This window comes from Caloenas nicobarica, chromosome 1 (assembly GCF_036013445.1).
Source record: "Caloenas nicobarica isolate bCalNic1 chromosome 1, bCalNic1.hap1, whole genome shotgun sequence".
Classification (NCBI taxonomy): Eukaryota; Metazoa; Chordata; class Aves; order Columbiformes; family Columbidae; genus Caloenas; species Caloenas nicobarica.
In genome coordinates this window covers 48,353,291-48,369,798 of record NC_088245.1, presented here as the reverse complement: position 1 = coordinate 48,369,798, position 16,508 = coordinate 48,353,291, and the positions used below count along the sequence as shown (strand labels likewise).

At 38.7% G+C, this 16,508-nt stretch overlaps 1 protein-coding gene across 7 annotated transcripts in view; it reads right to left on the bottom strand.

Annotated features, from left to right (window-relative positions):
• Positions 1-16,508, bottom strand: part of EEA1 (early endosome antigen 1) — a 193,618-nt gene that overhangs the window by 11,709 nt on the left and 165,401 nt on the right. For all 7 annotated transcript variants that reach the window (XM_065626726.1, XM_065626717.1, XM_065626736.1 and 4 more), the window contains 8 exons: positions 15,348-15,461; positions 14,000-14,155; positions 11,962-12,101; positions 11,026-11,356; positions 9,436-9,537; positions 7,811-8,005; positions 6,796-6,978; positions 417-602 (listed from right to left, as the gene is read on the bottom strand). In XM_065626726.1, the coding sequence (XP_065482798.1) occupies positions 417-602; positions 6,796-6,978; positions 7,811-8,005; positions 9,436-9,537; positions 11,026-11,356; positions 11,962-12,101; positions 14,000-14,155; positions 15,348-15,461 (1,407 nt within the window). The remainder of the gene's footprint in view (positions 1-416; positions 603-6,795; positions 6,979-7,810; positions 8,006-9,435; positions 9,538-11,025; positions 11,357-11,961; positions 12,102-13,999; positions 14,156-15,347; positions 15,462-16,508) is intronic.

Sequence of the window (16,508 nt, the reverse complement as noted above, 5' to 3'; positions counted from 1 at the left end):
CAAAAACAAACAAACAAAAACACACTAAAACCAACCAACCAAACAAAAAACATCCAGGATCCAAAACCCACTTAGAGGCTGTGTAGTTAAGGGGGAACAACCCCCACATATCTCTACCCACAGTTCATAGTGCAAACAATTAGCTGCATGTTTGCAGTTTTAGATTTAAAACGAATAACATTTTTCCACACGTCTAGCCACCTAGAACAAATTAACAGCTAATTAAACCAAAGTCACTTCAACTGTCTATTAAAAGTCCCGCACCAGGGGTTCAGTGAAACTGCCATTGCTATGCACTACAACATTGCTCTGCTCCCAAAATATCTCCTCTTTCGAGATGTAACAGAAATTCATAAAGGGTGCCTGTGTGGGGTGGATGTGTCTGTGTGAAGACTTCAAAAGGCAGAGGCACTTACCCTGTCATTCTGAAGATCCTGTAACATTTTGCTCTTCTCACCCAGCTGCTGGTCCTTCTTTGATGCATCCTGCTCCAGCGTAGACTTTGCTTTCTTCAGTTCCTGAATCTGCTGATTATTGCTAGCGATTCGATTTCTGCTGGAAACTAATTCTTCTTGAGCTAGAGCAAGTTTTTCTTCTGTGGACTAATTACAAAGAGAACTCTGCAATCATCTGTCAGTTTAAGAGCTTCAGATACTCAATGGGCACTTAAACATTTTCCACATGGAAAAATCATTATCTAGTGCGTAACATTTAGCTTAAAATGTTGACAAAGCACAGGTACAGAAACTTTTAGGTTACAAGCTTACCCTAAGTAAAAAGAAACTACCCCAGAACCATTTCCAGCAGCAATACCTTACTGCACATATTACCACTTGCATTCTTACATGGCGAAAAGGTGAAAACTTGCAAAAGGGCAGAAAATGAAAAGTGACTGATGAAAAGAGAATTAACTTGAATTTGCTCACACAAATTTATTTTATTCTCTGGGCAAATTGACTGTTCTATAACTCTAAACAGCTGTTACTGAAGAGGCAGTGAAGCTGCACTGAAGATATTGAAAGCCATTCAATGCTATCTTTTACCAATGACTCAATAAAACCAGTTCTAGGACAATAATGAATTTTTTGCAAATCCTAAAATGAAATGTACAACCTAAAAATGCTAATATCAGGGTAAAACATGTCACAGTCTCAGCTGCATCAGCACTTTAAACACAAAATTTGAACTTCCATTCAAACTCTACTACAGCTTATATTTTAATTTGCCTCCAAGTCTCTCCATTACCTAGAAAAAGAACTTGGATTTATCTCTCTACGACAGGTCACAAAAACCTAAGAAACAACATAAAACTTGCACCCAAGGCTCATTCTATTTGCTCACAGCAAAGTCAATCTTTGGGTTTCTTCTTGCGTTAGTATTCTGGAGGTTTATTTTTAAAGCCTTCAGCTTAGGCAAAGACTAGTTCCACTTAGAAGCATGTTCTTTCACAAAGAACCAATGAGAAAGAAAAATACCAAACTCATCCTCCACTTCAACATAATATTGGCATTTTATGAAAAATTTTGATGTCAAGACAAAGAATGTGAGAGGAGGAAAATTATTTTTAGTGATAAATTTATTAGCTTCAGTGCACCAGTTAGTATTTAAATTCTTTCAAGATAAACTAAACTCTTTTTGAAGCTCTTACTTAAATCCTAATCAAACCTCTTGTTGAAGATTAGTGATTTTAAAAGGGATAATAAACGCACAACTTTGACTTCAACTAATTATGCATTTGCTTTAGCAGCTCCTGTGTTGGTTTAAAAATAAATTGATTTCTGATGCCTCCTAACCCTTCCTTGTCATGTCTAAAGTGTTTTGCCTATAGAGTCAGCCTTAGTTTGAAACACCAATGACGGAACACTGCTGGTTCAATAGCATTTTCAACAACTCCCGTGGCTCTCTAAAAGCTCAGACTGGCTTTTAAAATTAATTTGCAGACAAATTATTTGATTTGCTTTTTGAGTTATTGGAGTTTACTACTTAACACTTTGCAAGGTGTTAACTCAGAAAGCAAAATAGGAGGTGCATTTGCAACTTCAAGTGTCCAGCAAGCTGGGTCTTTCAGAAAGCAAAACTATCCCTCTCTGCTCCGCTGTGGGCACTGTAGGAACATGTTTTCCTAGCAATGAGAAAGGCTGTGAAGTGCAGCATCCTCACAGAACATCTTCACAGGAAAACCCAACAGTCTCCGCAGTTTTGGGAAGAAGCATGATGAAGACACAGCTTTTATTCAAATCCATTTCCAGTAGAAGAAAAGTGTTTACATCTGATTTGTTAGCACAGGATGATGAAATCTGGCTATGAAGTGGATCGTGACACCCAAATTAAAAGCCTCACCTGGGGTATATTCCTCTCTCAATGTCATCCCCCAAAGCGGCTACACTGGACAGGTTATCTCACTGTGCCTATATCCAGGCTAAGAGAATGTAAACATTATTTTAAGGGGACCCAGTATTCAGCACACTCTGCACTGCATTATGCGCAAACATTTCTATAATTCAGTAGTTTCTCATATAAGAGACTTGGAACTTTGCATACAATTTAGCATACAATAACTTACATATATAAGTGCCTCTTAATTGTGCTGTGATTAATAATGATGCTATCTACATTAATTGGGAAACCATTCAATATAATTTTAACAGTAAATGCACCTTCTATCTATTTATGCCTTTCTTTCAGAAGTCCCCCGCAGCAACCTTTCAAAATGAGCAGAAATCTTCAGGCACATGTTAAATGTTTCATTTATTATCCTTGCTCCCAGCTCAGTCTCCACTGAGACTGTAATTCAGCCTGATTCTTTTGGAATGCTGAGGCGCTTGCATCTTTAATATAAAAATCACCTCTCAATAACATCTGATGTCATTTACCTTATTTAATTATCACGCAGTTTTGCAATTGCTCCCAGAATATGATAGGTGTTCTCCCAACAAGATACCTACAATCATCAAATTGCTCTTTGAGATGGCACACAGACAAAACTGAATGCATGGAAAAGGCACGCTCAGAACAAAAGAAGGCAATCCGTAGTTAATTTTTGTAAATAAAAACGGACCTTAAGACGACTAGTATAGAGTTTAAGTAAATAAATAACAAAATCTCACAGTCTGATTTAGTACAACTTGGGCTGTTGTAGTGCAAATAACAGTGCCAACAGCAGAATTAGCTGGGTGTTAGGACCTGGATTCCTTCCACCTAAGTGAGGTGCACAAATGAGCATTTTAGTCTTTGTGTCCCATCTTCCCGCCTCCCTGACTCCAGCCCACAAGGAGCGACAAAAAATTATTCAGAGACACTAACCTGATCTCTCCTTACTTCCTAAGAAGAAGGGTTAGATTGACTGTAGCCAATTTAGGCTCTTGACTTACAGACTTGAGGTTTGGCAGCGTGAATATTGTCCCAGAACGCCCACTGGAGACACACTGACAGTGATGCCAATATTGGAGGCAAAGAAACATTCTTTTGAGAACACAGAGGAAACCAGGACTGACTACAAAAAGCACAAATGCCAAGAATGAAGGATATTTGGCAGAGCTCAGGAGGGCAGGATTCACAAAAAGTATGTTTACACTAACTCAAAATCAAAGCAAAAATAACAGTTCTGCATTTTTATTAACTCTTCTATATAAAAACTGCCTTCTCCGCATAAAAAAATTTTGCATGTGCATATATATATAAAAATGTTAATATATTATATATACGCACATATGTATATTTGTGTATATATATATTTGTGTCTACATATACACACAAAAATATTTAATGGTATTCTTTCTTTGTTATATATATTCTTTTTCTATCAAAAACTGTAGCTTTTACAAGCACTCAAATCTTGCCCAGTTTCTTTTTCCTGTCACAGAGACAAAAATGTGTGAGTTCAGTTGCTGTTACAGACAGTGCATTTTTAAAACAAAGTAAATTTGCAGCAAATAGTATACACAACGTTATAACTACATTCTCACTTCCAAATTTATCACAACACTTCTCACTTTTCCTCTGTGAATGTTTGACCAAGTTTGCTCCTGGCTACAGCTACATCGCTAGGATCTTCCCTTACTGAACCAGAAACCAGGTTTTTAAGGGGGTGTTTCGTTCTTCGGCCACGCTGCCAGTGCTCCACGAGCAACTGCTCACTCTACGTCTCTCTCTCATGCAACACCGTCCCTCCAAGTGCAAAATGCAAAAGCATTTGCTCACTTCCCAATCCACTCACAGCCTCCCAGCCCGAGACGAGCCGGCCATCCCAGCAGCGATATTCCGAACAGATGCCAGCAGATGGTGCTCGGTGCTCGGCCCAGCTCCTGCCATCCCCTCCCAGGAGCCAGACCTACCACTCTACTCACCTCAACCACACGCTGTACGGCCTTTTATGATCCATCCCCACACCTGAAACCTTGGCCTCACCAGTAGCGTGGTGCTACACCATCTGGGAATATTTAAGCTTTCCCTTTTTAACTAAAGAAAACCCAGCACTGCTGGGATCTCGTGATGCGGCCTGGCCTGGGCAACGCTGGGCTTCAAACTGTGCTGACTCCACACAGCTCTGCAGGGAGCTCATCTCTCTGCTAAAAATCCTGCACTGAAAGACACCAAAGCTCCTCTTACATACAGCTTTTAAAAAGTTCTACTACTGCCTACTAATATGATTAAGACCAGCCTGAACCTCTGCCCACCCACCAGTTTCGGTTCCAAACTTTAACCAAAATCCACAGCTCTGGCTCCAATTATCTACTTTTATTAAGTAACTCGCCTAAGCCAAAACACTCCAGATGACTGACTTTGAATTGGACTGTGAAACTCTACCATAAAGTTCTTCTGACTTGCGTGGTATTTTGATATTCAGGTCTCAAGACTTAACAGTATCATGCTGAGGCTTTCTGAACATGCTTTTTCCTTTGCAGTCTTCTAAGACAAGTTATAACTGCTTCTTTAGGTTAACATCGCAACGAGGCAGCACCTCCACAATTAAAGATCTGCTCCTCTTCTACAGACCTGTTCCCTTCTAAAGACCTGTTCCCTCTTCTACATTTTAAAGAAAAAAAGTGGCGGCAAGCAGACCTCACTAATAGTAACAAATCTAAGTTTAAAAAAAAAAAAAAAAAGGAGCAAACAGCCTCCAAGTTGGTACATCACTTCAGTACTGAGGACCCCAATCTTCCTCAGGCTCTCTAGGCTCCACAGAGACTTACATAATAAATCACGTTACCTGACTGCTCATCTTGAAAATCTTATTTACCCATTGCCATCATTTTATTATACCTTTTTTACATGGATGGTCTCTCTCTCCCTTGCTACCATCCCCATTTGGGCTTTGAAAGCATGTGGGACGCTTACTGTCCTATTTTATACTTGCCAGAAGTCATCAAAATGGTTTAATAATACTTTTTCAGAGCTATTTTTGCAACAAGCGATACTTGAAACTATACCGAAAAACCCAGTTATTGAGCGTATCCGATGCTTTTACAGGTCATTGCATTACCAAATGCTGATCTAAATGCACTGCAGGAAATCAGCTCAGAGATACATGTGCTATAGTAACTAACTGTAAGTCATGCTAAAGTTCTTCACACTTTTATATAGTGCTTCAACCAAGAAACGCTGATAAGTAAAGCTTCTGGAACACGTAGCAAAACATGGCAGGTAACCTAATGCTACAGAGGAGGAGTATGATTAATAAAACTCCAATGGCCTATATGTAAAGGAGCTATTTCTGCTTTTCTTAAAATAACCCTGAACCTGGAGTTTGGCTAGGGCTTCACAGCTCACATGGGTCTCTCTGAAATGGCCACAAAACCTACAATGATTTCAGTGGTGGGACTGAAAGGCCTCCACTGAGACAGGTGGAAGGGAGCTCTGAAATCTAAGCAGTCACCACAGGCTCCCTTTATACATAACGAAGCAAACAGAAGCTGACATCTAAAACAGATTAGATGATCTGTCCTCCCAAAGTGCCTATTTCTCTCCATAAACTTCAGAAGAGCCTCGAACAACAGCGTCAGACAGACACAGACAAGGCTGTAGTGGGATTCATCTCAAGTGAACAGTGCCAAAGCTCCACATCTTGCCAGCAGACAGTCTGTCTCTGCAGCACAGAATGTCCTGGGACTAACTGGAGCACTGGCTTAGCAGTGGCATGGAGGGGGGCAGAAAAAAAAAGGACAAAAACCACGTTTGCTGACTGACTGAACTCCCAGCAATACCTCTTTGAAGGCACTATACTCTACCACCAAATCAGATAAACTCAGCTTAGGAACAGCAAAAACTTCAAGGACTAAGTTTCAGATACCTGTATTCCAGGCAGGTCCCTAAATCTACTGTTCCTATTAGCTCGATGTCTCTTAATGTGGAAAATCAGCCAGGAAGAAGAGGAAGGGGCAAGGACATAGTAAAAGATCGACAACTAAAATTCTAGTCAAATCATCTAGAAGATAGCACCTACTCACCTGGTGGCAGAGACTTTGCCCTAATTAGCTACGCTGTTTAAATTAGTTGAAAGTTACAATATATAACAAGAAAAAGCAACATGAAAAAATAACTCTTAAAAGAATACAAAAACAAATCATCTTTTACTTTGCTGCTGTACAAATGCAAGGGTAGTTCAGGTAAGCTGGCAAATAACCTTGGCTTTAAATTAGTTTCAGGATGTCCTCTGTCCCAGGGGAAGGGATTGAACACTAAATTCTCTATATAACTTTTTTCCCCCTATACAGTTCTTGCACTGTTCCTTGGTCTTCAAAATGGATATAAACAGATCTACTAAGTCACATATGACACTAAAATTACTGTAAGTACCTTAAGGTCTTGCCTGGTTGCCAGCAGCTCAGATTCTTTCCCATAAAGGTCCAGCTGCAGCTTCTCCATGTTTTCCTTATGTTTTTCATGGGTCTTCTGTAAGTCTGCAAGCTTGGCTTTCTCTGCTTTAAGCTCCTGTGCCGACAAAATTGACTGCTGTTGCAGTTTGTTCTCCAGTTCTGCCTGAAACATAAGCATAGGAAGTTTCACTTAAAGTTACAGACAGTAAAGTTAATTTCAACCATAAGAGGAGAGGTTTTCTTCCACTTACAAAATAGCAGATCAGTAATCTGATGCTTATGATTTTACAGTAATATTTTGTAAATACTTTAACAAAAAAACCCACTCGTCAGAAGACTAAGTCTAACACATTAAGACTAAACATTAAAAATCTAAAGTATGTTTCCAAGTCCTGAAGTTTCCACAGTCTGACTAAAGCACAAATATGACCACATAGCACAGGGCAGCCAAAACTGGAGCAACGTTTAACACTGCATGGCACACAACACAACATTCCCTAACGTTGTAAGACATTTGAACTCTTTCCATTATGGTTTATGAGTTTCAAACTGTCACTCAAGATGAATTCTTCTGGTATAGTGAGAGAAGACTTGGTTTAAAGCTGCCATGGATGTTCCAAAATACTGCAGAGTTTGTCTAAACTACCTTCAGAAAACTATTGCTTTACAAGAAAAGGGCAGCTCTTGCCTCATAGCACACTCCTGAAGCAAAACAAACACATTCAATCTAGCCATTTTTATTGCTTTATTGAAACTCATTTCCTACAGAATCCATATTTCAGCACTGGTTCTTTTTAATTTGTTATTGTTGGTTTTGATGTTGTTTCAATTTCCAACAGCATCTGCAAACCTTGTTTCCACATCCTGACCTTATAATTTTCAACAAGACTACAGCAAAGAGCTGTTTATCACAAATATATTGACATAAAAGCTGCAGCATTTATCAGGAAAATTCACATTAGTTTTCTTAAAGGAGTAAGAGAGGTTAGTCTTACCTTTTCTAGAAGGGCTGTTTTCAATTCAGCTTGCAGTGTCTCACTATGTTTTTTCTTCTGCTCAAAAGATTCCTTCAGCTCTCTCAGCTTTCCCTGCAGATGTTGCTCGCTTTTTTCTTTCTCTTTCAGAAGACCCTGAATTTCCAGTACTTGCGCTCGTGCTGAATCAAGTTCTACCGACAACTGCTTAGAAATCTACATTCAAAAATAGTAAATAACTGTATACAATTTTAATTTAAATCACTATTTGTACAACTGCCTATTGAACCACATGGATGACCAATTTCATAGTTCAAAAGGCAAACAGACAGTTTCACAGATGAAAAACCGGTCAAAACCGTTAAAGCTAAAGATACAGCCTCAGAAAATTACCTCCCAAAAGACTGCTAGGAGTCGGAGAGAATTCCTTGGTTGTAGGAATCTGAAAGGCTTGCCCTATTCTGCTTTTCTCTAGGCACCTGCTATTTCCCTCTGCTAGAGACCAGATACCAAGCTACACCTTTCTTGTGGTCCAGTATGCGCACTCTTAGGTTTTTATAAAGAGCTGCAGATTATTTGCAGCAGCTTCCAAGTACGCTGCTGTTATTTCTTGCACAGAGAACCAGGTCATCCCACAGTACCACTGCTGCTACTTTCTGCTTCAGAGCTAGGTGGTCCAACACTGGCACACAGGTTTAAAGAGCTACTAAAACACATCAAAATCATCTGTTATTCCCAACTTCCTACCCTTAGAGCAACTTCAGTCGTTGTTCACCATTCAAAATTAAGAGCAGACAACTTTTCTCCAGCCAGCAGTGGTCTGGGCTCTCCTGCTGCCAACTGTAGCAGATACCAAACTCATCCTCCTGCACTTGCCACACAGCACCATGGTGCTTCTGCCGAACGAGAGAGGAGCCAGGGGAGTAGCAGGAGGAGTCACAGAGCAATTACAATCACACCTGTCCATCCACAAACACTCTTTTAGGGAGTAAGAGCCCATCACAGTCCGTCAAACTGTGTCCACTGATCGCCTCTTTTCTGATTCCTTTAGGGAACAGGTGACAGCTTGGGTAAAGAAATCCATGAAAGTGGATTTGGCCTTCAGGCTGCCAGCTGGACTACCTGATTTTGCAGTCTGAATGCTCGTCTTTAAAAGAGAAGTATATTTGGTCCTTATGCACTCACAGTCAATTACACAAGTTTGCAAAAGCAACTAAATCCTTCAAGGATATCTGAAAAAGTCCTGTCAACCACACAGAGAACAGACTGATTAGGCCTGAGACTAAAACAGATCCAAGGATACAAGAGAACAACTTTTATTGTTCACAGACCATAACTACAAAAAAAAAATGAGGGCATGGTCATACAAAATAACTGTTTCACTAATGAAAAAACATGAAGGGCTAAAATCACCTGCTAAGGTATGTGGGACACAGAAAGGTAGGACTAAAACCTGTATTTTAAAACTTCGTATTAACATCTTGGAAATATTAATGTCACCTTCTTTCAGTGCCTCAGGTAGGTTACAATTTGAGAACTGCAACCTCTTTATCTCTCATCAGTCCCAGCATGTAAAACTGAAAATTAATCTTTAAATGTGTATTATGATTGTTTTCTAGAGTTTCGAAACTAAGCAGACAGCTTACCCCCTCGTTTTTTTCCAGCGAGTTTTTCAATTCATTCCTCTCTTTAGCTACAGACTCTGTTTGTGCCTGGAGCTGGTGTTTTACTTCCTGGTAAGACTTTTCCTAAAAAAATGAAGACAAGCAAATATTTCTGTGAGCTTCTAAGACCAGGTACCAAGTATTTTTGCAGGATCTACAAAACCTTGAAAAATTATGCTTTCCTTTTCAGCGAAAAGCTTCCCTTCTCAGCTGCAGACATATTTTCAGCTAAAAAATTCTCAAAACTTTAACAGTTGTAAAACTTAGCTGAACACAGCTGATACCCTGTACTTAACAAATGCAGCCATGTGCCAAAGAGTTTTTCTGATCAAGGACAGTGTCCCTGTTTGAAGCTGCGGTTTGCAGCCCTTCTCTTTCTCATGGGAAGCCGTAGCCTCATCGCTCTCCTCAGGATGCAAAATTTCTTGATGTTCTAAAATTCACAAACCAATACGTTTGGAGGATTTGTATGTAAATGCAACTACATTTTAAGGCCAAATACTGCATACTTAAGTCAGTGGTGAGCCTCCAAATGACTACAGAATTAGAAGCAGAATCTGGACTCCTATCTTTAAGCCTAAATTGGGGAGACAATCTTCAAGTTTTTAGGAGAAACAAATATTTAAACAGCAGTAACTAAGTGAAGCAAACAAAAAGGCTTATCTTAAAAAGGTGAAAGAGTAAAGGAAAAAATGTTATTTTTAACTAGGAGCAGATTTTTTTTTTTAGATCAGAATAAAAGCAGCTGTGAACAGGTTCTTGGAAATGGCGACATGTAAGATGAGAAGGGAATCAGAAAAATACCTCTACTATGTCTGAGGCAGGGGTGTCAACAACTGTGTAAGAAAATCTATAAAATGTCCTGATACAGTGCTCATTCATACCACCAATAAAGCAAAAGAAGGAAGAAAAAAAATGTATTTCAAGGCTACTGAGTGTTCACTCTCATTACCATAGTAGGTTGCTCTGCTGGTCAAGCACTTGTTGCTGTATCACCCTGAGACCTCTCTGAAATTCAAATAGTTCTACTACTCTGATAACACCCTAAGCGAGACACCTCCCCAGATGACAGACGATGTCACTCTGCCTGCAGAACTCAGCCTTCCAGTGTGTCCAGGCAAGTGCACAGCAAGGATCTATATAAAAGACTCTACAAAGGAAATGAAAATGGCCTCACAAAAACATCTTCAATATGGTGGTATTTTGGCAAAGGATTTAAAACTGTGTTTTGTAACAATAAGGCTGATGTATTTTTAAAAAAGGGGACATTTCCCATCAAATTGTTTCTCCACTTGTCTCCACTTGGTTTTCTTCACCATATTAAAGGCACGCAGCAAAGAAAAACAGATCCTGTTGTATGATATGACTGACATTTAGGAGGGCAAACATCCAGACAAAAAATTTTAAGGTAGGATACATGTACGAACAACTAAAAATCACAATTTCTTTTTCCTTAAGGCAATTAATTTCCATGCATTGTCAGTGTATGTACGCTGTTTTCAGAGAGAAAACAAAGTCATTTCATCAGACTGTAACTGCGACAAACAATGTCTAATGAAAGAAACTACTAACCATTTCTGCCACAGCTGCTTTTCCTTTTTGTATTTCTTTTTCTAATTCCTCCTTTCTTTTCTTGAAGGATTCAGAACTTTTTGAGAGCTTATCTTTGGTAGCTGTAAGGTCCTTTAACAAAGTATCCTTCTCTAATTTCACTTGTTGCAGCTCTGATGTCGCTGCTTGCATTTTACAGTCTAATTCCTTGAGTTGTTTACTTGTATCTTGATTTGATTTCTCAAGGTTTTGTTTGAGGCTGGTCTTTTCCTCCTCCTGCTTTGAAATTTGCAGTTTCGCTTGTTCAAGGGCCTCAGATTTCTTCTGTAAATCCGATTTAGCACTAGACAACCTGCAAATAAAAAGAGAAAAATGAAGTGCATTTTTTAAAAATTCTTCTTTACGCATTTCTTCGTAACATTAAATGTCTCTACTATTTAATATATTAACTGTAGAACTACTTCAATGTATACCTTTTTCATCTAGAACATGGGCATTTTGTCTCTCCAGTGAAGACATCCCAGCATCTCTAAATGCTACTTTGAGATGGATTTTTCTTCCTCAAATGTTATGAACAGAAACTGGCCCTTATGCTGATGCATAAATTACAAATTAGTCATTGAAAGTTACAGAGCTGTGGATATTTAAAGATGGGCCTCAGTACTTCAGACTGTTCAGCTATTAAGCTGAAAACAATCACAAAGAATAAACTGAAGAAGTGTATTGAATCACAGCAGTGATTCACATGAAACAACACGGCAGATGGAATCTGCATGGCATATAGAGTGAAAGAAAACAGGTGGGATGTAAATGGGTTCTTGTAGCAGAGAGAATATATCGCTTTTATCTATGATTTTAAGAAATCACAGGAGAGAAGAATAAAATTTCAACTCTAGTCCAAACCACTCTAGTTTTATGTCTGACTCTGAAAAGTCCTGTAACACAGGAAATGCATACGCTTCTTTTGCTGCTTCAAGTTGTTTACTCAGTTCTGCTGTTCGGAGGTCTAATTCTGTATATTGCTGGCGCTGCTGCTGTAACTCCTGAAGAGCTTGTTCTTTGCTTGCTTTAGCATCAAGAACATCAGCTTCAAATTTCTGAGATAGAAAAATAAAAAAGACAGAGACATCAGAACACAACCAACAAAATAAAAATAGCAAGAAAAAGCAGAAGTCATCTAGCCTGTGAGAAGCGTTTAGTGTAGAAAGGGGTCACAACTCTCACACACCATCTACCTCTTTCATTAGTTTGCTGTTTATCTTTTCATTAGCTAGTTGCTGCAAATCACTTGCTCCGCCAGAAGTGATCTGTTTTGGTAAAAGATTCTGAAATTATTTTAGAATTAAATACCAAGCAGACATTTTACTGCAAAGTAACAGATAAAACACAGAAATCTTCAAAGAGCCTATCCAAAACACCTATACAGAAAAAGGCCATACACAGCACTCAGCTTTGGGGCTGGGATCTCAGCCACCACCGAGTCATTTCAGCAGTTTCAAATGCCTGATGATTTACATATCCCACGAACTCTGACATTCTTTATAACAAAAACAAAGACACAAACTAGAGCTGTAAAGAAATCCTATGCTCACCTGGAAGAAGTTTTTCTTGTTTTGCTTTTAGAAGGTACTTGTTCATTTACACGGAGTATAAAGAACAGAGGAGTATTCAGCAGATGGGCACTGCTCAGACTCTTCAACACACTGGTTATTTTACAGGCACTTCTACTTTCATGCAGTGGCCATAAACGAAAATGTCCAAGTTCCTCTGAGAGAATTCCTAAGGGCTCTTTGGTTTCTATTTTTTTTTTTTAATACCATGCATTCAACTGGAATGATCCCAAAGAATGGTGATGACACCAAGATTTTACACAGAATTGCATTCCTGTTGACAGCATCAACAACCTTGCTCAGTTTCACACTTCGGCTACCAGGAACCTCATAAAATCTTGTGCAAGCAAGGACTGTATTCCTCCCAAGCATTTGTGTCTGTTGGCTACTTGTGAAATTTTAGCAAAAGGCTGGCAAATAAAAAGACGAATGAAAGCAGGCAGGAAAAAAAAGTGTACAAAAGAAGAGAGAGACGAAAGCACAAAATAATTATGCTAATAATGCAAATGTCTGACTGCTTTATTTTTTAACAGCACTGAATTAAAAATTTCATGTGGGGAAAACAACCTTCCTTCTCTTCTACAGAGCACATAACCTAGGAAAAACACCCCACTCAGTCTTGAGCATACAGACTGCTCATCTCCCTCAAAACAGAGAGACACCACGGCAACATGAATTCTGCATTGTTCCTAAGACCCATGAATTCTGACCACCAAGAATACTCAAAAAATATTGAACACAGGTTAAAGCCCAAATTTAAAAGCTCCCAAACATTAGGACTACTTCATATCCTTAACTGAAAATATTAGTATCTCAAAACACCAAAAGGTTCTGCAAACCTTCTGCCAGAATTATGTGTACTTTTAGAGAAAAACTGATTCCAGAAATGGAATGCCAAATTCAAGATCAACTTAGCAGAAAAACACTAATAAAAATGTCTTGATAAAAACCCTCTGTAGAAGCTTACTGAAAGGCCTTAGAAATACATTAAACCAGGTAGTGTAAACTTGGGCTAACCAATGTAACACGTATTCCTTGCTACCACAAGTCTATAAGGTTGAAGACTCTAATTTTGGCAAGTATTCATGTTCCCTCTCATAACATTTTCCAGGTAGCACAGAGGTTGGTGGAAGAACATGTACAGGAAAATGACAGTATAGTGGCAATGTCCTAAGCCTGTCTTCTCAGTATGACATGGTAGCATGGAAGAAGAAAAGAAAAAAGGATTAAAAGGTAGATCAGGATACACTAGTGAAAAAGAAAACCTACAAAAGTGGTACTGTTATAATCCCTCCCCCATAATTTGAGCACAGCTTTTATGACGTATTATCAAACAGGAAAGAACATCAGTTTCTGTAAGCTCAGAGTCTGTGTTTAATACAAACCTTAAGCTGCCCCTGAAGCTCTTCAGTTTTCTGTTCTGAATAAAGATGTTTCTCTTTGTACTCTTTAAGATTGGCTTCCAGCTGAGCACAGTATTCCTGCTTGTCATTCAGCTTAGCTGTAATCTGATCCAACTGAATGCTGACCTTATTTAACTCCTGAGGCAAAATAAAAATATGAGGGTTGTTAGTTTTTAAATAAAATCCAGAAATTACTAATGTCACGTGTGCTTCAAATGATCTAACTTGTTCAAATTAAAAAGGAAAATAATGTTTCTTTTTAATTTTGAGGGGCAGGAAATTGAGGAGAAACACAAACACAAGCACAAATTCTCTTTGTTAAACTGATTAAATTTCTTTTAAAGCCTCAATATTCCTCTCAAACTTCACAGGCTGTGGGCTAAATCTTAGCAAAGGTGGTTTAAGTTACAAATGGAAGAGGAATTGTAGGTAATAAACGCACTAGATCCTGCAGTTAGTACAATAGTACCTAGAAAGTAATGCCACAAAACCTCAAAGAAAATTTTTGCTGTCTTCATGAAATCAAGAACCACCAAAGAGTAAAGCCAAAACCATGGAAACAGCCAGTTCTCCACACACCAGAGATGATTTCAAACCATTTGGTTTAACACAAAACAACGTAATTTCTGCAAGAGGCATCATCAAGGTGACCGCTACATTGAAGCTCGTTGATCTCCAACCAAGCTGATTCATTTATTAATTAACTATTTAACAGTTGCAAAAAGAGGTCTTCTGTTTATAGCAATTAATTCCCACCCTAAAAAAATGCTGCTATATTAGCCTCTGCTGGATGTTTCCACAAAGACCACAGCAGCAATAATTCTAACAATGCAAATATTTGATTCAGCAGTCAGTGGAATGCTTCATTGGCATTAACAAACATTTAAAAATGCCATTTTAACAACAGTCTCTTGGATTTTGTGTCAGTTGGCACACAGATAACTATTTCTGAATACAGGCATCTGATGCTGAATTTATCTGAACCTGCAGTAAGAGCTGAGTTTTCACTTGTACCCAGTGCATTCTACAATCTTCTCCTCCTGACATACAGGTGAGAACTGAATTATACCAGAACAGGACATCTTAGATTCTGAACCATAATCCTACAGCAAGGAGTGGATTCATAAGTAAATTCTTTACACTGCAAAATATATCTATCTGGTCCAGACTACAGCAAAAAGAACTGAATACATATCATGTGGTTAAAATATCACGAATGATGATTTCCAAATGCATATTCACATGCGTAGTTTGTAAACAGACTATTCTTAGGTTTGTAACTAGTTTATCAGGTAAGATAGAAACTTTCTGCTTATATGTTGCTCATAACCTGTTGCTTATCTTGCAGTGCATGTTGAGCAGTGTCGAGATGATTCTGAAGATCCGCTCTTTGAGCAGCTTTTGATGCTTCTGCTGAAAGCAGCAATTCAGTCTTTGCTTTTACCTGAAAGACAAGTTGCATTTCACTAAAATTTCTATTTTACTGTAGCTCATTTTTTGTTTATATTCATCAGGAAGTTTAATAGTAAAATCAGTAGTTTTCATGTGCTATTTAAAAAAAAAGGAAGAAAGATTTTCAAGGTTTAGAAAAATATCAGGATATTAAGCCACAGTTTTTCCTTTGAGCTAAAAAAACCAGACAAACTAACAAAACAAAACAAACCAAAACACACACACACACAAAATAAACAGTCCCACTCATCTTCTATTCTAGGAAAACATTTTTACTTACTAACAAGGAACAATGGGATAGACTTACTGCATTCACACCCCTGCACACCTTGATAACCTCAGACTACACGCACATTTAAGGGCCTCTAAAATTTTTGAAAGCAAAAAGAATAAGAAACAACTGAAATATGCTTCCACATGCATACTATCTTTCTCTGCTACTATGTGCCTGTTAGGGGGCCACCTGCCTTCCTTCCAAAACACCCAGCAAAAGAAAATGCAAAAGGTGGGTGTAATGGTGTTGGTGCACAGAGACAATGTTCAGGGTCACCTGCTATGGCGGTTTACTGTTTTTCTCCCTAGTGGAAATGCTGCTTCACTGAAGACTGTATGTAAGGAACGCTCGCATTGCTTTAAAAAGCAGTTGCAACACCCCATAGATTATTCAGTTCTAGTTCTAATATCTTGGTGAAAAAACAGCCCAGATAGTGTAGCGAAGCCCAGTAAAAAACATCACAAAGCTCCATGTAGGAAGAAGTTCCTAGACCTGTTCGGAAACCAAGTAACACTAATTCAAAAGACACCCCAGTGCACTAATCCAACAACAGCACCAGCTGCTCCAAGTGTACCGAAGCAAGAACTTCTGATCAAATGTTATTTATTCTTTGGGAGAACTGAACATAATTAGCAGCTTTAAGCTTAAGCAGCACTTAATAATAGGAAAGTCCACACTGAGCCCATACTGAGGAATTGCCTCGTTTATTGGATTAAACTGACACCAAGGTGGCCCGCAGCTTTTTTGGTTTTCGACAAGACAGCA